This window comes from Choloepus didactylus, chromosome 9 (assembly GCF_015220235.1).
Source record: "Choloepus didactylus isolate mChoDid1 chromosome 9, mChoDid1.pri, whole genome shotgun sequence".
NCBI classification, from domain to species: domain Eukaryota; kingdom Metazoa; phylum Chordata; class Mammalia; order Pilosa; family Megalonychidae; genus Choloepus; species Choloepus didactylus.
Genome location: NC_051315.1, coordinates 37,614,078 through 37,642,057, shown reverse-complemented (window position 1 = coordinate 37,642,057; position 27,980 = coordinate 37,614,078). Strand labels below are relative to the sequence as shown.

At 39.8% G+C, this 27,980-nt stretch overlaps 1 protein-coding gene across 2 annotated transcripts in view; it reads right to left on the bottom strand.

The window, feature by feature from the left end:
* Positions 1-27,980, bottom strand: part of LYPD6 (LY6/PLAUR domain containing 6) — a 147,643-nt gene that overhangs the window by 36,284 nt on the left and 83,379 nt on the right. Inside the window, exons 2-3 of one of the 2 annotated variants that reach the window (XM_037850363.1) lie at positions 18,323-18,377; positions 4,636-4,824 (exon numbers count right to left, since the gene is read on the bottom strand). In XM_037850363.1, coding sequence (XP_037706291.1) covers positions 4,636-4,753 — 118 coding nt within the window. In that variant the 5' untranslated portion in view covers positions 4,754-4,824; positions 18,323-18,377. The remainder of the gene's footprint in view (positions 1-4,635; positions 4,825-18,322; positions 18,378-27,980) is intronic. The other variant, XM_037850364.1, reaches the window with a different exon arrangement.

The following is a 27,980-nucleotide window of genomic DNA, read 5'->3' as shown; positions in this document are numbered from 1 at the left end:
AAGCAGAAGTAAGTGTTTTGTAAACCTACACACAAACAATTCCTACAACCTGGAAATATTCTGTTTAGGTAAGTATATAACTGAAGAACTTAAACAGGTTCCCAAATTCCAAAGTCATTAAATTTTCTTATGGACATTTTAATTATTTTTATATATACCATTTGGGAAAAAACTATACAAAATATTAGGGAAGTGTCCTGATTTGGATATGTTAAAAGTAGTTTCACAATCAATTTTTAAGTATTTAATAGATAAATGCCTTAAAAAATAGAATTTTAAACCGGGTTGTAAAATCTGAAATAGAATGATCAAAGTAACACTTGAGAAAAAAACATAAATGATTTGTCAAAGAACAGCATTTTTCAAGAAACTATCATATTCACCAAGGTGTATGACTGCAAGCTAGCCATACCACTTTACCATGCATGATTAACTCACTAGCACATCCAATTTTATCTGTCATTGCAGCCAGTGAAATTTTTGGCTGGAGTGTTGGATTAGGTATTCCTGGAAACTTTCCCATTGAAGAGACAAATTAAGAACTTTGAATGAAGTCTGATGATCCAACTGCTCTGAGAATAAACATATTAAGACCCTAACGCAAGTAAGCTGTAACGTTCCCAAATTTGGATTATTTAGTAGACTCTTAACTTAAAAATTTCTTTTTTAAGATGAGTGACAAATTAAATGCTGTTATTTCTTTGATCAGAAGGCCGGGTCCTGAAATTAACCCAAAGCAGACAGAAATTTAAACCAGGCGTATCAGCTAAAACACTCTGGCAGCAAAATAAAGCTTTGTTTCAAGGAATTTATTTCTCAGTGTGTTTATCAGCATGTATTATTGGCAGTTAACCAAATGATCTCATTTTCAGGGACTTTTATTTTCAAATCTACAACTCCGTATCTGTGAAGGTTCTCAAGGGCTATCAATATTTGCTTATACGAAGTTTTATTTACATCTTGGCAAGTAGAATTGATTATTGAATAATCACATCTTTTTGAAGGACAAATCTCTGCAAACATACTCAGCTTTAAGTGACTAATTGTAGCACAATACCAACTAAATAGTTAAATTCTTCCCCCAGGAAATATTTAGCCAAAAATAAGGTCTACAGATGAATAACTATCTCTAGTAACTTGCTAACTGATACCGCATCTGATAAAGAAGTTTTGTAAAGAAGACGGAAGTCGGTCCCTAAGAGATGTGCTGTTTTCTTCTTTGTACTTCAAAGCATTACAGAGCAAGTAGAGTTTCAAATTGTTGTTGCCCCAGCTGTGAATGCATCTAATTTGGCTCTTGATCACAGAGCTAATAAGCTTAGTATTCTGTATTTCAGGACATAAGTCCTTGGTCCCTTAAGAGAAGGTGATTGTAAAGAAAAAAAGAAATGCCAAAGTGCCCAGTTACTTCCTGTAACATAATCTGTCCATTAACTCTCATGGTCTACCATAGTTCAACCAGCCATAATTCATTTGTAAGGCATTGGAAAAGATTTAGTCTTTGTTCCCATCTCTTGGAACTGTTCCCTGCATAAAGGCCTTCAGTTACTGAAAACGTGGTGAAAAGAGAATCTTGTTTTGAAACATACGCTGATGTGAAATCCAGTCAAACTTTTTCTATTCTTGCCAAATTAATTTCCATTGTTGTTGGAAACTGGATGTAAATATAAAAATTCTACAAACCTAATAATATCATCCTTCTCAATCCACTAAGCAACAAAATATTTTCCATATAATTTAATAATATGGACAGATTTCTGATAGAAATACATCTGGTACATTTCTAGACTGTCCCCTTACTCTAAGACTTATATAATAAATATTTGTGAACAAACTTCTTTGGCTCACTGCTTTGGCATAACCAAGCCTCCTGTAAGGATACACTCTTCACTGCATATGATTAAGGGGAGACTCAGAACATGCAACTGCAGGAAAACTGGATATTCTCAGGAAAGTTTTCTATTCCGGTGATAGAAATGGAGGCCAAGAACAGATCAAAGCCATTTAGGATATTAAATTCTGCTATCTTACATGATGTGTGACAACCAAATAAAGAGCTTCATTTCTCTTAATATCAACTCCTGTTTTGAAGGATTTTATTAGATGTTGGTATTTCAATCATGTGCTGGGAAGAAACTGATAATTTTTCACAAGCAAAAAAAAAAACCACATGCAAATTATGGAATAGAATATTATTGAGGACAGTGCCTCAAGCTTGAAAGCCATAAACTTCATTTCTTTTAAAGGCTTAGAAACTTCAAAGATTAGGGAACCAAATGGCAATGGAGATTAGACATGGGAGATTGAACTTTCCCAGCCTGGAGTTCACTGTCATCGCAGCTATTCTCCGTGATGGCTGTTCCGGGTCCCTGAGAAATGAGTTTGTCTGGTGTAGGAAACTCACATGTTTCCTCACACCTCCAGGATCACGAACTCCTCCCTGGGCAGGTTCCGAGATGTCGTATCTAACATTAATGGGATCTGGCTCATTCGCTGACCCAAAGGAAGCTCTCTGTGCCCCCATCTACAAAGTGAGGCAATTCTATAAATAATTCAAAATCAGAATCCTCCCACACTTCCCTCATATATTTTTTTATGGTCTCTCTTTTAAACATGGTCTAGAGGGGTGCTCTCCAGGACAGAGGCTCATGACTGTTTAAAAATTCAAAGCTTTACTATATAAACCAACACCAAAAACTTCTAAAATCTTACAGAAATGTGAAAATGTGAAATGAACTCTGATTTAAGGTGGACTGAATAAAGTAAATGCTGGCCAAGCAGAAGCCATTCACAGTAACTTCAATCCAACAAGAAATTATTCTCCTTTGACCAGTTACGAGGGACTTCAGGCCCAGACCTGCACTCCAGGAGTTAACTGTCGACCGATAATTGAGTCTAGGAACAACTTCTATCCTTCTCCATATTTCAAAATCGTATCAGAAAACCCCACCAGTTCTTTACATACAGTGAGTTCCTTCTAATTAGGTGATGGCCCTATTAAATTCACACAGGTGACATGAGTGGAACTTCCCTGCCAACTTCTAAAGAGCAGAAGTGATTCCCCCTCTGACCTGAAGAGTGCATCAGTCAAAGGCCCCATTCTGAAACCGACTCCCCAGATAAGCCCATTCAGCATCTACACTGGTCCACCACCCCACGGAGACTGAAGGGGTACGTTTCTTTTGTTTCTGTTCACTTCAATACAGTCACCTCAATTTTCCTTCTCACTCTTCCTCGCAGCCTCAGAGAAAGTCAGATGTGGGCCTGTTACTACTGAGTCGTCACCGAAGCTAACAAAGAATCCCACAGAAGTAAAAAATTCCTGGCAATCAAACCCAAAAGGCTCAAATCTAAGTTTCTGCCTCACTAAGTTTAATTGAAAAGCAGGGCTGTTTGGAGAAAAGGATAAAATGCAATCCTAAAAACCCGAGTGTGAAAGCACCTTCTTTTCATGAATGTTATGGTAAGAAAGGAAACAGTCCTGCTAAAACAAGCAGTGGGATAAACTGTCCACACGATTAATCAGTAGGCACCAGACTACACTGGTGAGGGTACAGTCTCAAAAAGTCTAAAGAAACGATTTGCTGCCTGTCAAAAGTACATGTGGAGTAAACAAAATGAGCGCTAGCGGACCCCAAACCCCTGTGCATCCCGCTGCAGCCAGTCACCTCTGCTAAGCCAGAAAATTTAGATGTCAACTCTTATAACTGTGGGGTCCTAGTGCCTGCCTCCACTTTGTAGACTGTAAGAGTCTCAAAAGCAAGGATGTGTTTCCTTTGCCTTTATACCTCCAATGTCTATCCCAATGCCTGCCACACAGTAGACACTCAAAGAATGCTTGTCGAACAAAACATTTCAGAAAAGGAGTGTAGCTAGAAGCAAAGGCGAAAAAGTCAAAAGTAAACTTAGCTCTCACCACCACAGGGGCAATACAGAAGAGGAGTCATTCAAAAATAAAAGAGACAAGATAAACAGAAAGATGGAGACCAAATGCGGAAGGAAAACTGCATTTTCCCAGATTGTGATCCTTGGATTATCTGCAGCCAAAGCACCTGAAATTCTTCTGAAAGCAAAAATCCACAGGCCCAGCCCCAGACATATGCAATCAGAACCTCCAGAAGACGGACAGGGATCTATACTACTACACGTTCCCTAGGTAATTCGTAAGCCCAGGATCCCAAAAGGGATAATGAATGGGAAGTTGTGAGAGACAATTACTTATGCTGAAACTGGGAATTAGATGATCTGAGAGGAAGACCAGATATTATCTGGCCTATAAAGGATTTATCTTTTACAAACAGTCCTCCTCCCGACCACTTTGATAATAGACTGAGGGTTGGCACAAGTTAAAGGGAAGGGTGTTCAGAATCAGAGCGACTGTGCTGGGACCAGAGAAAACAAGCCTTATAATATGCCTTAAAATAAAAAACAGATATCCTTGAAAAGGTGATGGTAAAACATGGTAAAACATACAGTATCTCTTGTACCTAATGCACTCCCTCCCTTCCCCTATCCCCCAATTAAATCACTGGAGGGTCTCCCTGCATTGAAAGCTGCCTTCTCTTGACCATTTTCCAACCCACTTTTTATTTGAAATAAAGTGATATTTCTGTCACAAAGAGAATAGAGTCTTACTTGAAGGGTGGAGGTAGATAATGTCCTTCACTGTGAAGTCTCGGGACTGGGCAGCTTTCAGGCAGTCAGCCAGCAGGCTCAGGAGCAGGAGCCAGGCCAGGGCAGGGCCAGGTTCCATGGCAGACGGAAGTGTCACTCATGCAGAGGGCCCTGGAGTGGGGACTCGGCACAGCGGGACTGACCTTGCACCTAAAAGATGAAGAAAGACACATCTCAGCGTCCAACCTGAGAAAACTGCGGGAGGCCTGGCTGAGCCCTCACTTTGGTGGGGCAGGCTGGACAAGGACAGGGAGCTGAGGGCACAAGGGAGTGGGTTAGATGTGGAGAGAAATTTTATAAAAGGTAATTTTAGAGCATTTAGAAAATTCAAACCAAAACCTATTCTTAATCAGGCCACTAAAGCATCCAGCAGAGATGGCATCAAGAGAGACTGAATGTTCATGAAATCCGGCTATTTTTGCCAGGAGGCCAGGGGATGGCTGCAGAGTGCAACGATAAGTCACTACAAAAGCTCAGAAGCATCTTGCTGATGCCTGGTCCAGGCATGACAGAGAAGCCCTCCTGGGTTGTGCTGCCCATGTAAACCTGTACATGGTTGACTTTTGGACTTGGATAAAAAGGGAGTGTAAGTAGCTGGTCTTTCCCAAACCAAAAAGCCCCTCCGGAGCACCAAATCTGCTTAACATAACTACACTTACTGGCCCAAGAATTTCCTTAGCACACTTCTCCCAACAGCCCTGTGTGGTAAACACTGTTACTATCCCATTTTGAGCAAAATGAGGTACAGCTAATAAGTGAAGGAGTCAATCCAAACCCTGGGCCATCTGGCCTTCAAGTCCACATATTTAAACATTAGTTGATACCATGTTCTTCCCAAGACTGATTTCAGGTGTATAAACAAAAACTGATGAAATGAGATCAAGATACCACTGTAGCATTAAGTAACCATTGATTCTGTCCTCTATTCTGTCCTTTTTATTTATCATTAAGGACGGTAACATTTTTTACTAGGGTTGAATTGTCCAGTTTACTTGGAATGTAGAGTTAGGTCTTAATTTATGTGTGCTATTCACTTTCCATCGTTTTGGTTTCCTATAGAGCTTGTTTCCCATGATCTACTAGTTTTCCAAGTACCATCATCTCATTGTCCATAAAGGGGTGAATATTAGGTTTTTATTTTATTCTTAACCTGGCTGAATAAAACATACTGTAGTTTGAACATTTTTGTTTGCAGATTTTAATACAAATATTCAAGATTTTAAAATACAGCATAATAAAAGAATTATAAAATTACTGTGTAAAAACAGACAAATAAATATACTATGAAAGAGAAAAGCAATAGAGGAAGGTATGGTTTAATGCTATCAGATTTCAGAATATACTGCAAAACAACAGTAATTAAAACAGAATGATAAAGAGATTAAAAAGAAATATAGAAAATGGAATAGTCTAAGGAACACAGAAATATACCCGACTGTTTACATGATCAAGAATTTTCACAACTACAGAATCGGAAAATATTAAATAAATAGTATTATGATAATTTAAAAATGTAAAAAAGATTAACGAAACCAAACAATGTGTAATACATGAAAATTAACTCCACATGGATTAGTGTGTTCACTATGAAAAGTAAAACAGACCAGCGTCAGAAAATGGAGCTGTCCTCACCCTGTCATAGCCTGAGGATACCAGCCTTGCCAATTGCACATGCACTGTGCCATCCTCTGCCTACAATTTGGTTTCCAGAGCAGACTTGCATTCAGTGAGAAAATGGGCTGCTCCATCACTTAATAACCATGACTGCCAGGCAATGTGCTATGCCCTGGGCTGAACAACATGGTGAGCAAAACAAAAAACAACCCATGGTGACTTTCCCTCACCCAGCTAGCAGGCTAATGACAGAGACAAACATGACCTCATCGTAAATGAACACACATGGTCTTCACCGTGAATCCGTTCTGGCTTTTCTCAGCCAGTGTGGTGACTTGGTACTGTGAGGCTGAACCTGAGGGACACAGCTGCCTGTCACCCTGTGGAGACCTGACCGAGCCACCAGCAAAACTGCCATCTCCTTAGAGTCTGCAGCAGGGTTCAGTTTGAGAGAGGGATTGAAATTGTATAAACACCATGACTGCAACTGTAAAATTAAAGTGAAAAAATGTATGTAGACAAAAGATTAGAAAGGAATATCCAAAATATAGTAAAGGCAGGATTTTACTTATGTAACATTTCCTATTATGTCATGGTTATGCTGTTGTTTTATAATTTTTTTTAATGCTGTAAATGACCTGAAGGTGCTACAGAGTGCTGTAACCTCCTTCCCGGGTTGTGGGGCCATCACCCTCAGGGCAGGCGCTCTGCCCAGATGAGCTACCCTCCCTGGGTCAGAATCTGGCCACAGAAAGGGCTCAGTATAAAGGGCTCTGTGGAGGTGACGAATGTTTGCCTCAGACTATGCTAATTCCTCAGGAATGGTCTCCTGCCCTCAAGTAATTCTCACTAGTTCATTCCGTGTTTTGCCTTTTCAGATGAATGATGATGTTGTCACATCTGCTAAAAAGAAAAAAAAATAATCCAAATCCATGCTACAGAATAAAGCTTAAATTAAAGCCATCCATACTCTTAACCATATCCATTGTATGACCCTAAATATAATCATATAATCGGGGGTGGGGGGAGGAAGTGATATTTTAAAATTTACTAATCATATTAAGAATCTGGAAACAGGTCTTCATAGTAAAATAAACTAAATAGTAAACCGACAGTAAAATTTAAATTTAAATCAATGAAGATTACATATGGCAGATCTTTATGTTCTAGTTACTTTTGAAAAAGAGTATTTTTAAAACTATGTGGTATAGCTATAATTTTAATTTCTTTTCCACTGTAATACTGTGCAGCATTTCCTTTTTTTTTTTTTTTTCTCCTTTTATCAGTGTGGAAGTTGTCTAATCTGCTCCCCTCCCCCGCACCATTCTTCTTATTGATTAGCTGCCATTTGCAAATGTCTAAGTACAGAACTATACCTCTGCAGTGTCTCTCCTTTGGTGGGGACACACAGTCCTGGTTGGAGAGCGGCTATTAATTATTCACCTAAAAAACAGTGGTGCTACCATATACAAAAATTAACTCAAAATGGATCAATCTAAATATAAGAACTAAAACCATAAAACTCTTAGAAGAAAACATAGGGGCAAATCATCAGGACCTCGGATATGGCAATGAATTCTCTGACATGGTATCAGAGCACAAGAAACAACAACAACAACAACAACAACAACACGGATTACACTGCACTTTATCAAAATTAAAAGCTTTCTGCTGCAAATGATACCATCAAGAAAGTGAAATGACAACCCACAGAATGGGAGAAAATAGTTGCAAATCATATTTCTGATATGTGTTTAACATTCAGATTATATAAAGAACTCTCATAACTCAACGACAAAAAGGCAAACAATCCAAAGGATTAAAATAGATATTTCTCTGAATAAGATATACAAATGGCCAATAAGCATAAGAAAAGATGCTCAACATGATTAGTAATTAGGGAAATGCAAATCAAAATGAAAGTGAGATATAACTCCACACCCATTTGAATGGATATTATTTTAAAAAAAAAACAAACAGAAAATGACAACTATAGAGAAATTGGAACCCTCATGCATTGCTGGTGGGAATTTAAAATGGTAGAGCCACTGTGAAAAACAGTCTGGCAGTTCCTCAGAAAGTTAAACATAGAATTAGCATATTACACAACAATTCACTGCTAGGTATATACCTCAACAAATTGAAAATAGGTACTCAGACAGATACTTGGGCACCAATGTTCAAAGCAGCATTATTCTCAATAGCCAAATGGTGGAATAATCCAAGTGTCTGACCATCAACAGATGAATGGATACATCAAATATGGTATATATGTACCATGGAATATTATTCAGGCACTAAAAGGAATGACATTCTGATACGTGCTAGAACATGGTTGAACCTTGAAAATACATGCTAAGTGAAATAAGACAGACACAAATGGACAAATATTGCATGATTCCACTTATATGAAATATCTAGACTAGGCAGACAAAAAGCAGATTAGAGTTTACCAGGAGTGGGATTTGGGAGAATGGGGAGTTATTGCTTACTGGGAACAGAGTTTCTATTTGAGGTGATGAAGAAGTTTTGGTAATGGATGGCGATGATGGTAATACAATGCTATAAATGAAATGAATGCTATCAAACTGTATACTTTAAAAATGGTTACAACAAATTTTTTGTTATATTTTATGACAATAAAATTAAAAAAAATAACAGTGCTAAAGAGCTTAGTTCCAGATTTTAAGTTCAGCTTCTCCTAGAAGTTTCTTTTGGCAGCCCCTGCCTACCTAGTAATACCTACTTGATCCCAGAATACTTTTCAAAGTACATCAATTTGAATTTTTTTGAATGCACTTTTCAATGGAAATAAAGGTAGGACAACATTTAGCAGGGACTTAGCTGAGCTTAAAACAAAAATAGTGATAATTTGGATAGATTAAATAAATGGTGAAAAATTGTGATAGGCTGAATAATGGTCCCCACCTCAAAATATGTCCATGCCCTTATGCTCGAACCTTACATGGTAAAAGGGATGTTGGAGATGTGATACGGATCTTGGGGAGACTGTGAATTATCTAGGTGGGCACAGTGTTATTCCAAGGATCCATATGAGAGGGAGGCAGGACAGTCAGAGTCAATGGTAGACAGGATGATAGAAGCTAGAGGCTGGAGTGAAGTAAAGAAGGGGCCACAAGCCAAGGAGCACAGGCAGCTTTGAGAAGCCAAAGGCAAGGAAACAAATTTTCCCCTAGAGACTCCAGAAGGAACCCTTGGATTTGAGCTCCAGGAGACCGATTTTGAACTTCTGATCTCCAGAACTATAAGGTAATACATTGTGCTACTTTAAGCCACCAAATTTGTGGTAATTTGTTACAGCAGCAATTGGAAATGCCACAATTTTAAAATCAGATTCTTAAACCACACAACACCCTATTTATAGAAATAAATGGAAAATAAAGGTAAAACCATATTCTTCATTTTCATGGAATTTTTATTTTATTCCCTTTCTAGATTTTGAATCACTGGTACCAAAATATTTAATTGAACCATATAAAATTGACATTTTTATAAATAAAAAATGGTTGCCTACTGGCAATTTCATATGGTTCAAGCTATAGCTACTACAAATTAATGGTACTGACCATAAGCCAGAAAGTAAAAATTTCAACGACCACTGGAGCAGTAGGTATAATGCTACATGAAAACACAGAGACCTTTACAAACAACTCAAGCTGTTTCCTTGCTTATGCAATTCAGTCTACACAAAGTCTCCTCGGAGCCCCAATATCATCTAAATGCACTTCAAACTGTCACTTGACTCCTATAGGCACACACCTGTGTTTTGCTCTTCAATGGAAATGCCTCGGAGCAGTCACAGCTTTCACACTTCTCCGCCACTACTAGTTTCATGTCTAGCACTGTGTGCATCTGTTTGTGTGTGATAGATGCACAAGTTGTATATATTATTCCCAATTTACAGATGAGGAAGCTGAGTGCAGAGAGGTACAGTAACTTACTTGCTCAAGAGTCCAGCCGCCCTAAATGAGGATTTGGATCTAGGTGTTTCACATTTGTAGCTAGCACACTTACACTGATCAAAACTTTGCCAATGATTTCTTTCCTAGAGTGGAGTAGTGAGGAAAGTCAGCTGAATTTCTGTTGGTATAGTTTAATTTTAAATATGAACTAGTTGCCAACTTAAGTTCCTTTTTTTTTTTTTATGTGAAACTTGATGTCAACATCAGTGCTTCACATATATCAGCACTGCAAGTGGCATATTTTTATTAAAACCACAATGGTCCTTTTAAATTATTGACTGGAAATTCTGCTCTGCAAAGTACTTGCACTAACTGTTAAAATTCCATCTGAAATTGACCTTATTGCAACCTTCTGTGGCATGGCTACCCGACCACAAGCCTTCATTCCACAGCATGTGTTGACTATATGTAAATAACATACAGAGGTTGTAGGCTACATTGCCTGGCTTTGAAACCAAAATCCAATACTTAATTGCAGTGTGACCTTGACCAGTTTACTTAACCACTCTGTGCCTCTGTTTCCTCACCTGCAAAATGGGGCCCATAATACTACCCACCTCAGATGATTGTTATGAAGATTAAATGAGTGAATGTATGCAAAGCACTTAGAATGGCATCTGTCACAAAGTGCTGTGTAATATTTCCTATATTTTTACTATTATTACTTTGTCAAAATCAATGTAGTTTTCTGAGTTAAAATAAATATGGTGCAATTAACTTTGTTTCAACATACAGCTTATTTTCCTTAAATCAGAAAAATATAACAATCCCCCAAAACTACCAAGTATGACAAATCATGAACCACATGTCTCCTATCCCCAGTCCCATTGCAGCAAAGGAGGGACAACACCAGGGGTGGGAGGTTGGGGACCTCCTGCCATCAGCATCTTAACATTTCCAAGGCTCATACAGACCCAGGCACTCCTGCTATGCTTCACCAATGAAGACAACGTGAGTGTCTCCCTCCATGACCTCCCCAGTCTCCCCCAGGCTACCCTACAAGGCCTAACGTTCACCCTCACAATCCTTTCATACGTGCTTTAATTCAATTTTACTTTTATAGTAAACATTGAGGGAGCACAGGCCACTAGCACGGCACCTTGTAGCTACGCACACTTATACCGATCAAAACTTTGCTTCCAGGCACACACAGCCCTACTGATGGTGAGTTTTCACAGATTAAGTTAAAGCAACCATTTCATTCATTTAAAGAGAACCATTTCTACCTACTCTGGGAAAAGGCAAGCTTGATTCTTTAAGCCTGATTTGTTTAGCACAAGTTTTCAAATTGGGGGAAGAGGGCAGTTGTCAACTACTTTTTAAACCATGAATGTTATTTGTTTAATATAAGAATTTCCAAATTCTTAAAGCAACTGAATTTTAATTATCTCAACACATTTTACCCATGAAACTGTTCTTCTTTGGAAGGAAAAATTACGTATTTTCTAGTATTATGTATGATTAGACAAAAGATTGAAAGGATAGACCCCGAAATGATGTAGGATTTTGCGTACTTCTAATATTCTTCTTTTTGCTAAATTTGCATGTTCAGAATTTTCAGTGAAAAGATATTACTTTCATAAATAGGAAGAGTTTTTTAAAAAATATTGCTTTGCAAAGAATGAATATAATTATTATTATGAACTTTAATGAATTATTCTGTGACAGAATAATTCCACTTTTTATGCACAGTCATCTTTTCACCTAAAGCCAATGAAAATAACCTCAAAAAAACATCTATCTCCTCTAATATAATAGAATCCATATTTGACAGAATGTTCTCTTTCCCTTTTACCATTTCCTTAGTGTCAGGACCTGGGGCATGGATTAAGGTGCTAACACTTCATCTGGGAGGTACAAGCCCAAAACAACGAGGGTAAAAGAAAAAAGGGGGGGGGGTGAGAGGGGGGCGAGATGGGGAGAGAGAGAAGAAAAGCTGGAAAGGAGAAAGCACTGTGTTCTAGGTTTTTATGCTGCTCACCACTTCACACACAACAATCTGTAGAGAGATACAGGATTGCAAGGAGGGCCTGCACCTCAGAGAAGTCCATGGAAGGAGAAAGGACAGAGAATTGATCTGCGGTTCCTTCCTATCTCTTCTTTCCCACTGATTGAGACTTACTCCTCAAGGCACTCACTCCCCTACACTTATCATCTGGTGGTTCAGCAGCCAGAGTAGGGGGTAAACCCAGAAGGAATGAACTTCTGACCAAGAAACGGAGAAAAGGAGCTATCACAGGAATCTGATGCAACATTCGAGGTCTGTCTCCAGTATGTGAGTTACTAATCCTTTTAAACATCACATTGCTTTTTTTAAGTACTATTGTTATTTAATTTTTTAAAAATTTTATCAAGATAAAATTCATATAACAAAATTCACTATTATAACCATTTTAAAGTGTACAATTTGGTGGTATTTAGCAATTCCCAATATTGCACAACCATCACCATTATCATTTCTATCACCCCAAAAAGAAACCCTGCACCCATTAGCAGTCACTCCCCATTTCCCCATCCCATCCTCTGGAAACCACTAGTCTACTATCCGTCTCTAGGGATTTGTCTGTTTTAGATATTTCATATAAATGGAATAGTACAATATGTGGCTTTTTATATCTGGCTTCTCTCTCAGCAGTTTTTTTCAAAATTCATTTTTCTCATGGATGAATCTGTACTTCATTCTTTTTTATGGATGAATACTATTCCATTGTATGGATATACTACATTTTGTTTATCCATCTGTTTGTCAATGGACACTCGGGTTGTTTATATCATCTGGCTACTGTGAATAATGCTATTGTGAACATTCTCAAATACATTTTTGGGTAAATATATGTTTTCAATCTTGAGTATATTCCTCGCAGTGGACTTGCTGAGTCTTAAGGTACTTCCGTGATTAACTTTTTGAGGAATTGTCACAGTTTTCTACAGCAGCTGCGACATTTTACATTTCCACCAGCAAAGCATCAGGTTTCCAATGTCTACATGCTCTCCAACACTTATATTCCTCTTATTTTCTTTTAATTATAGCTCTTCTAGGTATTTGTGAATGATATCTCATTGTGATTTAGATTTATATTTCCCTGATCACTACTGATGTTGAACACTTTTTCCCTTTTTATTAAAGAAGTTGTAGGTTTACAGAAAAATTCATGCATAAAATGTTCACTAAATTTTTAAAATCTAACATATCCTCTTTTAATCATATGCAGATATATATTTCAGTACTGGTATTCAGATATATATTTCAGTGCTGATGTTAAGCATTTTTTTCATGTATTTATTGGCCCTTTTTATATCTTCTTTGGGGAAATGTCTAAGTTCTTTGCTCATTTTTAAATTGAGTTATTAGCTTTCTGTTGCTGAGTTGTCAGAGTTCTTTATAGATTCTGGATATTCAACTCTTATAAGAGATAATAATATGCAAATATTTTGTCCCATTTCTGTGTATTATCTCTTATCTTTCTTGATAGTGTCCTTTGACACACAAAAGTTTTCAGTTTTGATCAAGTCCTCACATTGCTTTTTATAAATATGGATTTTGCTCCATTAAAAAAGTCGAGTCCAACAGAGCACTAAAAAGAAAGATCTGCATACAAAGCACAGTAAAAGAGCTTGTCTACTCTGCAGGAGGCAGGGCTCTATTTTCCACCTCTCTTTTCCATGAGAAAAACAGGACGGGCAGGAATGCTTATTAATGTCACCCACAGCTTACATTCCAGCAGTAAATCCTGAAGTACTACTCAATCTGTAAGTATATTCTGCAAACTACAAAATGAAAGCTGAGATTAGAGTGATCAAGATGGTGGCATAGAGAGGAGTGGAAGCTAAGAAGTCCCCCTGGAACAACTAAAAAAAACCAGAAACAACTAGCAAATAATCCAGAATAACTGAGGGGGGACAAACGAGACTGTCCACTCATCATACACCAACCTGAATTGGGAGGAATGCCCAAGATCACAGCATAAAATCCGTAAGTAAAACCTGCGGATCCAAGTCGCGAGACCCCCTCCCCCATAGCCCGAGCTGCAGAGCCTCATGGTGCCAGAGAGAAGCTCTCTCCCAGCAAGCGAATATAGCTCAGCTGAGCTCCAACTGGGGTTTTAAGTAGCGAGTGTGAACTGCTCACTACAGGTACGAATCCCCAAAAAACAGACAGAGGCTTTGGGTGACAACTGACCTTGGAGAGCCGGAGGGTTGCCTTGGACTAGGTCTGAAGGGGACTATTTGTTTCTTTTTCAGCTCAGTGGAGAAAGCCCCAGTCATTTTCAGTTTCCAGGGCTGTGACTCAGAAAAGGGTGGAGACAGCACAAGCAGAGAGAGAGACCATTGAAATGCTAATGACCTCCCCCTAGGGGGTTGATCTTCTCTAAGAGGAAAGGGGTGGGGCCCTTCCCATTCAGAACCAGACCCCAGAGCCTGGGGGAACACAGCCATACCTCCTCACACCAGTCAAGAATTATAGGCTAACAGGCATCACCTGCTGGGCAGAAAAGCACAGTGACCTGAGGCATCACAGGGTGGAGCAATTTTCTAAGACACACCCTCAGGGAAACCAGGTACTGAATATTTCTTCCCCCTGGGACCTGAGCCTGTTCTGGTCTGGGAAAACCTGATTTGGGTAACTAAGGAAACCATGCCTAGACAACAGAAAATTACAACCTACACTAAGAAAAACAAAGTTATGGCCCAGTCAAAGGAACAAACTTACACTTCAACTGAGATACAGGAATTTAAACAACTAATGCTAAATCAATTCAAAAAGTTTAGAGAAGATATTGCAAAAGAGATAGAGGCTATAAAGAAAACACTGGGCATACATAAGGCAGAAATCAAAAGCTCAAAAAAACAACCAGCAGAATCTATGGAAATGAAAGGCACAACACAAGAGACAAAAGACACAGTGGAAACAGACAACAGCAGATCTCAAGAGGCAGAAGAAAACACTCAGGAGCTGGAGAACAAAACACCTGAAAGCCTACATGCAAAGGAACAGATGGAGAAAAGAATGAAAAAATATGAGCAACGTCTCCGGGAACTTAAGGATGAAACAAAAGTACAATAATGTACGTATCTGTGCTGGTTTGAATGTATTATGTCCTCCAGAAAAAGCCATATTCTTTGATGCAATCTTGTGGGGCAGACATAATAGTGGGGATTAAGTTCGAATGTTTGGATTAGGTTGTTTGCATGGAGATGCATCCCACCCAACTGTAGATGATAATTGATGGGCTATTTCCATGGAGGCGTGGCCCCACCCATTGAGGGTGGGCCTTGATCAGTGGAGACATATAAATGAGCTGACTCAAAGAGAAGGAACTCAGTGCAGCTGTGAGTGACGTTTTGAAGAGGAGAAAGCTTGTTAGAGAGGAATGTCCTGGGAGAAAGCCATTTTGAAACCAGAACTTTGGAGCAGACGCCAGCCATGTGCCTTCCCAGCTAACAGAGGTTTTCCAGATGCCATTGGCCAGCCTCCAGTGAAGGTACCCGATTACTGATGTGTTACCTTGGACCCTTTATGGCCTTAAGACTGTAACTGTGTAGCGAAATAAACCCCCTTTTTATAAAAGCCAATCCATCCCTGGTGTTTTGCATTCTGCAGCATTAGCAAACTAGAACAGTATCATTGGTGTCCCAGAAGGAGAAAAGAAGGGAAAAGGGGCAGAAGCAATAATAGAGGAAATAATTAATGAAAATTTCCCATCTCTTATGAAAGACATAAAATTACAGATCCAAGAAGTGCAGCATACTCCAAACAGAAGAGATATGAATAGGCCTACGCCAAGACACTTAATAATCAGATTATCAAATGTCAAAGACAAAGAGAGAATCCTGAAAGCAGCAAGAGAAAAGCGATCCATTACATACAAAGGAAGCTTAATAAGACTATGTGCGGATCTCTCAGCAGAAACCATGGAGGCAAGAAGGAAGTGGTGTGATATATTTAAGATACTGAAAGAGAAAAACCGCCAACCAAGAATCCTATATCCAGCAAAGCTGTCCTTCAAATAAGAGGGAGAGCTCAAAATATTTTCTGACAAACAGACAATGAGAGACTTTGTGAACAAGACACCTGCCCTACAGGAAATACTAAAGGGAGCACTACAGGGTGATAAAAGACAGGAGTGCGTGGTTTGGAACACAATTTTGGGAGATGGTAGCACAACAATGGAAATACACTGAACAAAGATAACTATGAATACGGTTGAGAGAGGAAGGTGGGGAGCATGTGAGACACCAGAAGAAAGGAGGAACGATAAAGACTGGGACTGTGTAACTTGGTGAAATCAAGAGTATTCAACAATTGTGATAAAATGTACAAATTTGTTCTTTTACGAGGGAGAACAAGCAAATGTCAACCTTGCAAGGTGTTAAAAATGGGGAGGCATTGGGGGAGGGATGCAATCAACATAAACTAGAGACTATAACTAATAGAATCATTGTATTATGCTTCCTTTAATGTAACAAAGGTGATATACCAAGGTAAATGCAGATAAGAGGGGGTGGATAGGGGAGGCACGTTAGACACTTGACATTGGTGGTATTGTCTGATTCTTTACTCTACTTTGATTTAAGGTTATTTTTCCTTTTGCTGCTTCCTAGCTGTCATTTTTTTTTTCCTCTTTCTTTTGCCTCTCTACCTTCTTTGACTCTCCTTCCTGCCTTGTGGAAGAAATGTAGATGCCCTTATATAGATAATGGTGAAGGTGGTGAACACATAAATATATGACCATACAGAGAACCATCAATTATTTACTTAGGATGGAATGTATGGTGAGTGAACAAAACCATATTAAAAAAAAAAAAAATGGGTTGATGACAAAACCTTGAGGGCAATATACTGAGTGAAATAAGGCAGACACATAAGGACAATTATTGCAGGGTCTCACTGATAGGAACTAATTATAATATGTAAACTAATAGACATGAAATATAAGGTACCAAGATATAGGACAAGGCTTAAGAATGGGGAGTGGTTGCTTGGTATGAGCAGAATGTTCAACTAGGATGAACTTAAATGTTTGGAAATGAACAGACGTGTCAGTAGCATGATGTGAGAATAACTAAGATGTGTGAATGAGGTGGAAAGGGGAAGCTCAGAGTCATGTATGTCACCAGAAGGAAAGTTGGAGGTCAAAAGATGGGAATGTATAAAACTGAATCCTATGGTGGGCAATGTCCATGATCAACTGTACAAATACTAGAAATCGCTTCCATGAACCAGAACAAATGTATGACAATACAATTAGAAGTTAATAATAGAGGGGCATATAGGGAAGAAATATATACCTATTGCAAACTATATACTACAGTTAGTAGTATTTCAACATTTTTTCATAAACAGTAACAAATGTGCTATACCAACACTACAAGTCAACAATTGAGGGGGGTTGGTTAGGGATAGGGGAGGATTTGAGTTTCCTTTTCTTTTTTTCTTTTTTCATCTTTCACTTTATTTCTTGTCTGGAATAATGAAAAGTTTCTAAAAACTGAACAAAAATTAAGTGTGGTGATGGATGCACAGCTGTATGAGGGTACCCAGGGGCAAGTGATTGTACACTTTGGATCTTTGGATAATAGTATGGTATCTGAACAATCCCAATAAAAATTAAAAAGGGAAAAAAAAAAAAACGAAAGCTGAGTGACAAGCATTCACAATTAATCTAATAGTTACTGAAATGCATGCTCTGCTGAGGGAGATGTATCTTTTCTCTAGGAGATTCTCAGAAGTCGATGGAGCTTTAATCCCAAACCTCACAAATAGGATACTGGACATACTCAGATAATGGGAAGGGTCTTTTCTGGAGCTTTGATGCTCTTCTCTGGAGTCCACCATGCCTTTGGACTGTTCTCGACATTTAGAGAAGACGCTGAGTTTCCATTTTATGGGGCTGCTCTTTGGGTATGCACTGCAGTCCTGCCCCTGCTACAGGTCTCTTTATGAAGAAGTACACTCTCATTTTCACAGCTCTGTGACCTTTCATTTGTTATTTATGAGCTTTTGCAAATCTATTACCACTCTGACAGATTTAATTTGTGCTCTAAATTACCTTTGCATGAGTTGTTCAACTGCAGGTTTTATTCCAATGGATTACTTGCTACATTCTGAAATAGAAAAAGAGAAAATTAACTTGAGAGCTATTGTACTTTCTCCACTTGGGAGAAAATTCAGAAAAGTTTCAATCTAAATTTTCACTCTGGGGATAGCAAAAGTTAGTATAAAGCAGCACATCTAGTCAGAAAAGCAAAGAGATAGGACCATAACCCAGGTCAAGTCTTGAAATCTGTGCCCTGATTGCTGTTTCATATGGAATCCATAAAATAAGATACTCCCACTCTTTAAACTGGTCATTGGAAGAAAATTTAGAATTTTTAGGTGCTGGGTTGACTAATATAGCAAGTACTACATGACAACACCTCAGTTCCAAGTCAATATAGACAATTGTGAAGTAGAAAACTAACAAATTCAAATTAAGTTTGAAATACCAAAGATGAGCAAAATGGAATTCTGAAGCCTAAAAGATCATGGATATCATGAGAAAACTTAAATTTTCAATATGTATAGACTATGCTTGGTGGTGCCTTAGTGACCTGAAAAAGTTAATTCAGCAACCCAAAGTATAAACTTTGTCTACTTATTTATATCCTTCTGACCACAGTCTGGGACTTGTTCCCAAGATGTGATAGTTTTAAAACATGTCTACAGATTCTTTGGTGTGCCTTCCACTGAGAGGTGGAGTCTTCACCCTCTCCTCTCCATTATGGGCCAACCTTATTGACCAGTTGGCCACAGTATGGTGGAAACGACACCATGTGACTTCCAAGGTTAGCTGGTGGAAGGTAACGCAGCTTGCACCTGGTTCTCTGGAACACTCACGCATGCTGAAGCCCTGAGCCACCATGTAGTCTGACTTCCCTGAGACTGCCATGCTTCGAGAAAGTCCATCATTCACATAGAGCTACTGGAACTTCATGAAGACACAGAGATGACCAACCAGCCTCAGCTGCTCCAGCCGCACCTCTTCCCCCTCTATCCCAGCTCCAGCCACTGTCTGATTACAACTGCATAGAGGTTCCAAGCCAGAACCACCTAGCTAAGCCCTCCCCAAATTTCTAACTTACCCATAGGGAAGAAGGGAGGTCGTATGTCCATTCCTGGACCAAAAACTGGCTAGCGGAAAGCAGCATTCCAATTGCCCAGGGCTGGGTCACTAGCACGTCATTGCAACAAGCGTGTAGTGTCAACTTGGTGCAAATCACTTGGCTTCAGAGTTGGGGAGCTATTGGTTTCTCAAAGGAAAACCAATAGCTGGTTGTTGTCACCTGAAGAAGGACTAGATGCTGGGCTAGCAAAATCACCTAGATGTCCACTGCAATAAACATTATAGAGTTTAAAATAACCTCATTAGCCTGAAAGTGCAAAATGAGGTAAAAGGTAGCTCAAATAAATATTTCTGCAAATGCCAGAATGTGGGATTGTTACCTACCAACATGACTTTCCTCTCTAAAACTGGACTACTACACTTCACTGTAATGTTTCAAAGAAGATAAAAGGTTGAAATAATGAAAACATAGTTCTCTTGGGCACTTAGAAACAGCTCTGCCCTCCCCCCCACTTCTTGTGGGAATGGTTCCACTCCTGACCCCAACCATGTGCTGCTATTGGGAAGTACCATATTCTTACACAGTCCATCCTACTGCCCACTGTTGTTTGGGCCAGGATTGGACATCTAATTTGAACTAGGCCAATAATCAGAGTTCTTCCCAGATATTTTTCAAACTAGAATTGGAAAAAGACAATCCGGTCTTTCTGGTACAGGAGCCCCCAAGATGTGACACTCAAGAACATGTGAACCACGTGCCTCCTCAAGTGGAGGAGCAAGAAGAGAATGGTACTTGTTGGCCAAGAGAGAGAGAGAGAGAGAGAGATAGAGAGAGAGAAAAAGAGAGAGAGAGAGAGAGAGAGAGAGAGAGAGAGAAGGGCCCTAGCTATGTTCAACCTTGTCCTTCTGGCCAATTTTTAACTTAATTATGATAAAAGCTCAGTCTCCATCCAATAAATACCCTTTTTTTCCCCAAGCTAGTTTGCTTTGGCTTTCTGTGCCTTGCAACCAGGAGCTCTGACCAATTCAAGAATCTTCCAAAAAGGTCTGCCCAATAGATTGAATATTCCTCTGTAACAAACATGTTTTTTCTTTAAAGTTTATCAACTAAAAGATTAGAGTTGGATTTTTAAACATCAATAGAAAACTTGCCAGAGCTGACCTCTGTTTGGACTTTCTAGATACTGATATTTCATTTTCATATCTGTGGGGAGACAAATATTCACACATTTCCAATAAGAATTGCAGATCTATTTTCATAAAAATCAATCACTTAAAACATTTTCATTATTTGTTTTCTGGAGCCCCTTGACAAGGCCAGAATTAGAGGGAAGAGCTGTCTTTCTCCCTTGCCTCAATCTGATTTAAAGGTCAATTGCATCAAAAATGCTTCAATTCCTGAAGGATAAATGATGTCTGGCCAAGGACATCTAAAAGTATATTCACATTTTACAAACGTTGTATTAACTCGACGAGCTATTCTGCTTGTTGGCTGTATGCTTGTTTGCTTCCTTATCAACCTGAAGTTTCTAGGCGCTGAAAGGAAGGCATTTTCAAGGGTAAACAGCCAAATGGAACGGAGTGGAAGAACTGCCCAGGCAGGAATTTCACCAGTTGGGAGAAATTTTTGCTTTTGTGTCTTTAAATAAAAAACCAAACTAAACCAAACCGCAACAAAACAAAAAACTCTTCAAGTTTAAAAACATCATGTTTCCATTTTATTATTTCTAGGAGTTGCATCCTGTAGGCTTTACAAAAATGTACAAAACATACTCAGGAACAAAATGATACTTGTAAGTAGATTAAATCCACAACAAGATTTGCTCTCAATTTTTAAATAACCCAATTCCAAATCCAACATTTAGACTATTAGGCACATGGCTTCCATCTCTTTATCAAAGATTATTTATCTTGGTACTAAACAGAGGTGGTCTTTTTTGTATTTGGAGTGATGCATTTATATTTCCTCAGCTAACTGAGTATTTCCAAAACTTCACAAACAGGAAAGAAGTGCTAGTAATAATCAACTAAAAAGCAGACATTGAATCCATAGAGATATTCTACACTGTTTGATCCAAGTTTTATTGGAAGGGACCATTGCATGGTGTTTGGGGCCACTTTGTTTTGCTTTTAGAGGCCTGGCAAGATGATTCTGTTTGAGGCCTCAAGGGCTGTTAATTCTCCCATACTACTCCTCCCAATCACCTTTGGCCACTGCCATGCTCAACCATCCTCTAAAGTGATCTCTGACCCACTAAATCTGCACCAGCACCAGCACCATGCAACCCTTCACCATGTAAGCTGGAAGACAAGTGTAAACAAATGACCCTGACATCTTGAACTCTTCACACTAAAAATACCACTTCCGTTTGGGCTATCGACAGTGGAGGCTATTCATTCCTGAAAGCCCCACAGACCCTGGGGGGCAGGAGGAGGCCGGAATCCTTTCCCACACAAGCTTACAAGTCATTGCTCCTCTTCTTCATGCAAAATCTCCTACTTTGCAGCTCGCCTGACATACTAAACCACCTGTCCTTGTGGCTGTCAGGGGAAGGTTGGAGAATATGAAGAAAATGGCTCACTTTAACGGTTAGCCATGTCATAACCAAACCTCGATTCTCATCCAGGATTGAGAAGAACCAGTCCATGCCAAATTTTCTTTCCTACCTAGCATGGAGTTGGGTTTTGCCCATAGTTCCAAGAATCCTGATCAAATATTTTGTCAAAAGGCCTTAATGGTTGTTTCCATTTAGCCCTTGCTAAAACTCAAGAAAGAAAGAGTTGTAATTACCAGTTTGACAGGTGTGGAGAGCCCTTGCAGAATTTCCTATGGGCTAGAAGAGCCAGCCTGCACTCTCTCTTGTGGGAAAAATGATGAGGAAAAAAAATCTAATAGCCAACACTGTAACAAATGGCTCATGTAAAACCCTATGCTCACTGGATTCTTTAGTGGCTAATTTCTCAATTTTATCAGACATTTATTTGATAACAAAGCATTTACCAAAAATTTTTTAATTAAAAAAATCTATCCACGCTACCATCCTACAAATTTTTGAAAAACCAAGACCTTCAACTAAATATAATATGTCTCCTAGAAGCTCAAAGACCATTATTGTTTCCTTTTTATGAAAGGGTATTGGGGCTTGCTAAAATTCACAGCCTAAACTACAACTTGACTTTTAAAACACATTTAACAAATTAGCATAATTATTTACAGGAAAGAGGGATTTCCTCATCCTGGGTTTAGAGGCAGGGGCATATATCAGATGACCTTCCAGTTCTGTATTATTAAGGCAGAAATTCTCCCTTTATAATTTACCATCTTCCTTTATGAGCCTCCATAAATAATGGTTATTAAAGAAGTCTATTATAGCAAAGCAGAATATAATAAGATTTTACATAGTATTCATTCAGGCAGAAACAGATGTAGGAATTATTAATAAGAAGATTGGTCTTGATGATAGAAAATTTTGGTTTTGTATCTAAAATAATTACCTCCTTAGAAGGAAAAAAAAAAAAACTGAGTAGCTTTTTGTGTATAAAGGAATGTAAGTACCTGACTGCTGATACAGAAAAAGCAGTGTTATTTCTATCTTTTCCCCCTTATTACTGTTCTATTTGCTTTCCTCAATCTTCCTCTTTGTTTTCTATTTTACTTTTTCATTCATTCAATCATCATCATCTACAAAGCAGGCAAAGTAATGTTATCTATTCTTGTACTCTGTTAGGAAAATTAATATGCAATTCTTATAACAAAAATCTCTACAAAGGCTGCTAAATACCTGGGAGGAAATGTTGACTTGCCTACTATATAGGGAAAAGATGGTGAGCCTTAGAGTCACTTAGTCAAGTGTGATCATGGTTTGATATTGATGTGCTGTCTTTAGATGGGGATCACCAGGCATTACCAATGAAATCCCCAATGAGGGCCATAGCCCTTCATGACAAACATGGCAGCTTATCTGGAAGAAGGAAGAAGGAGAAATGGACAGAGACAGGGATGGCACATGCCTTCAGGGGCAGGTGCTAACTGTGGAAGGCCCCAGGCCTACAGGATTCAAAGTGGTTCCACTGGGGCTTTCCAGACTGAATCCACGGTACACCTTGGACCCAATTGTGGCTTCAGAACAATCCTAAGATACCTAAATACCCAATGCTAGCACTGAAATGTTGGTCAAGGGGGAAGAAGTGGAGGTGGGTGCTCCAATGGCAATGAGAAGCTTTGGTACTAGGTGGATAGGGAAGTGTACAAGGCTTCCCATGATCTGACCCCTCTTGACATGTCTTGCTCAACTAACAGAAGAGCATGCACTGGGTTTCTAATGCACACCATGAAGCCCTGGTTCCTGCTGTCCCCTTGGTTACCTTCTATTCTTTAATTAAAGTTCAGTTCTGGTGTCACCTCCCCAGGAAGTCCCCCATCCTCTCTCCTCCCACAAGATCAACTAAGAACCACCTTCTCTACTCCTGTTACGTCCTCCACCTATCTATGGTATTTAGAGACCTTGTTTCATAGGGGGAAAGGCAATGAGCTTTGTGTTGCTGGTATAACTGAGAAACTGAATTTAATTAAATTTAATTTAATTTTAATTAAATAGCCAGTATTGGATGGTAAAGATCTAACTAAATAAATGAACAGCCACTTAGAATTGTGACCTCAGAACCAATTAGAACTAAGGTGAAGTAGAACAATTATTAGTCAGCTAAATGACAACATATTAAAGTTAGCGAAATCATATCAGAAAATATCATATAACTGTTTCTATGGAAGCCAACTCTAGGCCTGATGTTTGGTGCTGGGAAAAGGGATACAAAAAGGAAATGAAAGAACCATGGCTTGCATCTGTTGGACCAGGCAGAAGGGTGAGTGTGTCACTTTCCCCGTGTCACAAAGTGAGGAGAGAAGTATCTGCCCAGAATTCTTTGCTTGTAATCAAGAGGAAAAGAAAAGGAGCTCTCTTGGTTCTTTCCTGTTGTAAGATATGATGAAGCAAAAAAGATCAGGTACAGGAAATATCTGAGTTTACCCATGACTTAATTCAACCAGTTTCCACATATCTTGGGACTTTTGAGCAAGGTGCATTTTCTGCAGTCTTCGTTTACACTGCAAGTTCAACATCTCCCACTAATTACTCATTCTCTAAATAAGAGGGAAGAGTATCACAACTTCAAAATTAATTATTGGCTTAGTTGGGAGGATTCATTGATTTAGTAAACTTTTACTGAGTCTCATATGTATTGGGTCCTGTTCTAAGCTCTGGGGTTACAGAAGAAACAGAAAGAGATAAAAACAATATTTGATATTCTGGCTCAATATATTCTGTATTTATCCCAGCTAAATATTTTTGGAAGTAAAAAATTGATTCAATAAAAATTAATATCAGGGTTTGGTTCAAGATCCAGCTAATTAGGCTTAGCTCATTAACATTTTTGGCTCAGCAAGGTTCAAGTCTCTTTTCATGGCATAGTCTTTGGGGACACATAATGCAACAGTAAAAATATGACACAAGAAATCTTTCTGGTTACTTGACAGAGCCCTAAACCCCAGAATTGTTCTGGACAGTTCCCTTTCTTCTTCCCAACATGCATTTTCTCCAATTTTACTGATTCTACTTTCTAAATACTTCCCAAAATTAGTCCCATTGTCTTTGTCTTGCCTATGGCTAGAACTTCAGTTCAAGCTCTGAATTTTTGCTTGGACCATTGCAATAGCTTCTGACTGGTCTCCCTGCCTCTGGTTTCTTTTCTTGCCAGTCCTTCTGCATTATGGCTTTCTAAAAGAGGGATCTAATCATATAGCTCTACAGTTAGAAACTGTCGATGGTTTCCCACTGCTCACAGGATGTAGTTTAAATTCTTATTGCTGTATACAAGGCAGCATTAAGTGCTTAGGACAAGTCTCAGTGGGAGAATCACAACACAGGCCACTGGGATTCTAGAGCAAGGCCATACCATCTGCAGGAGAGAAGTATATCCCTTTGAGGAACATCTCCTGGCATGTTACTGAGCCCTGGAAGGAGAGACTTCTTGCTCAAGTGACACCAAGTGACCACACACTCGGTACTGCCTGTGATGAGCTGGGTTCTGTTGAGTCATAAAGTCATTTGTACCCAGCAGAGAAGCCAGTGCTGTTTTCCAGAGCCTTACGGAATGCTTGATTTTGTACAACATAGCATCTGAGCAGGGGCCCTCTTCACAGAAAGCAGGTACAGGACTGGGTCGAGACAATGGAATCCTCTAATCTTATCATCTACTGCACCGCCCAGAAGCAGCTGGCTGCACACAATGCTAGAAAAGCCTTTTAAAGGTGCAAGCTGAAGTCCCAGCCCAGAGGCAATTATCTGAAGGGTGGAGGTGGAGTGTTACTGTTCAGGAAGCAGCATATGCATTACATCAGAGTCTTCCCTATGCTCGCTGTATCCCTAAGTGGAAGAATACATGAGTCCAAAAAACCAATGGGCAGCAGCAGGAGCGGACCCATTTATCATTACTCCCAATGACCGAGTGGGGAGATTTGTGCTTCCCATCCACACAACTCAGGGATCCGTAGGATTGGCGGTCCTGGTCTCCAAGGGGGAGAGCTCTTCCAGAGGACACGGCAAGAGTTCCAATCAGCTACAACTTACAGTTGCCACCAGGATTCTTTGTGCCCAGGGACAAGAGAACACCATACTGGCAGCGATAACTCGCCCTAATTGGCAGGAAGAGGCAGGGCTGCTTTTATACAATGAAGACAGGGAGGAATATATATGGAACTTAGGTAATCTGCTTGGGTGCCTCCTGGTACTCCCGTGGCCCACTGTAACCACGACGAGACACGAGCAGTGATCCCAGCCTGAGAAGGGCATGGCCCCCAAGGTTTCAGAACATCCAGCAAAGAAGGTTTGGGTACACTACCAAGACCTACAGAGGGGATAACTGAGGGGGAGGGGGATTCAGAATGCACAGTGTATGAGCAGAGGATGAGTGTAAGTTGCAGTCCCCAAACCAACTGCAGCCAGGAGGGGATACAGTTTGTCCCACTAACCTTCCTCCTCTGAGTCTCCACTCAGGAAGAAGGGTCCCCGGGAACCGTGGAGGCACTGCTCCCTGAATGCATGTGGAGAAGCAGATCTGTGAGGCACAAGGGGCAGAGCGTAGCAGCCATGAGAATAAGCCTCTCAGATTTCCGACCACAGAGAGCATAATTAACCTATGGCCCTAGCTACTAAGCTCCCAAATTCATAACCACCTTCACACCGAGGCCACACTTCCCACAGGCTGCTCCCGGCCATGACTGAGTGGGGCAGGGATACTAAGGCAGGCAATATTGGTGCAAGGACTCGCCCTCTGCCTTGCCAAACTTTCTTGGAATTACACAGTCCTCTGAGACACATCCAATCTTTCTTCCTTCCACCTCTTCTTCACAAGGGTCAGACCAGCAGTTCAGTTTGACAGCTTTCTTAGCCTCCCCTGGCTCCATCCCCATTTCCTTTACCAGGCATTTGCCCTAATAATTCTCTCGCACATCTAATCCCACCACAGTATCTGTTTCATAGTCCTTCATCACCTGCCTATACCATTTCTCTAGGCTCATCTCCTGTCTTCCTCCCAGGAACTCCCGACAACCATGTGCCATGTTCCTTTCTGCATCCAAGACGTGGACAGTCTGTACTACTCTTTGTCTAGAATGCCCTTCCCCTCTGCTTACTCTCCAGAAACTGAGGTTTGGCAGTCAATCTAAGCACCAAACCTTGGCCTGTTTACACAGTTTGAGTTTTTCCCTGATCAGTTCAAAGGGGAGCACAGGTTCCTCCATAATCCTATACGTGTGGTAGGGTTTTGTATATTTATCCCATATAGAATGCATCCACTGTAATGCAATTTCTCATTTCTGGGCCTCCTTCTCCCTAGACCATGATAAAGTCTAGAGCATATGCCCATCTAAAAGGAACAGCCACTACTAGGTTCCAGCTGCATGTCGCCATGTGGAAATGTGGGCTGAAGTGGCCAGATCTGCTAAGTTTAAGAGACCCAAAAAATCAGATTTTTACTGTGAGATCACTGCATTTCAGATTATATAAATGGATTCAAAATTAAAACAAAGTCCAATAGGAGGGCAAACAAAGCACGCCCATGGACTGCTTGGATTCATGCCAGGAAGCTCGTGTCCAACACTGTAAAACGCTCCCAGGGCCTCAACCATGACCCCGTGGAATGCACTTAGCACCTCGGGAGCTGGGGGGCTCGCTGCTCAGAGATGCCCCTCAGACACTGGGCTGCTCCATTCTGCTTAGGAATAAGTCACCACATTCTGGATTTTGTCCTCTCAGTTCATGTGGTATTTTATAATCCACACTACTTGCAGGCTGAATTAACTTCACAAAGAGGCAGCTAATTGCCTTGTTCAACAAATGTTCACTGAGAATCTAACATGGGCCAAGGCCTGTGCTATGTTGGGGAGGTTCAGGTTTGAACAAGAGCCAATTCAGATCCTTCAGGAAATCATAATTTAGTAGGAAAGACACATGTGCAAAAAAGTACAAATTTATACGATTTGAGGAGAAATAAAATGTACTGATGCATTCATTCTCTACTGGAGGCAGCACAAACTTCCTGATTTCAC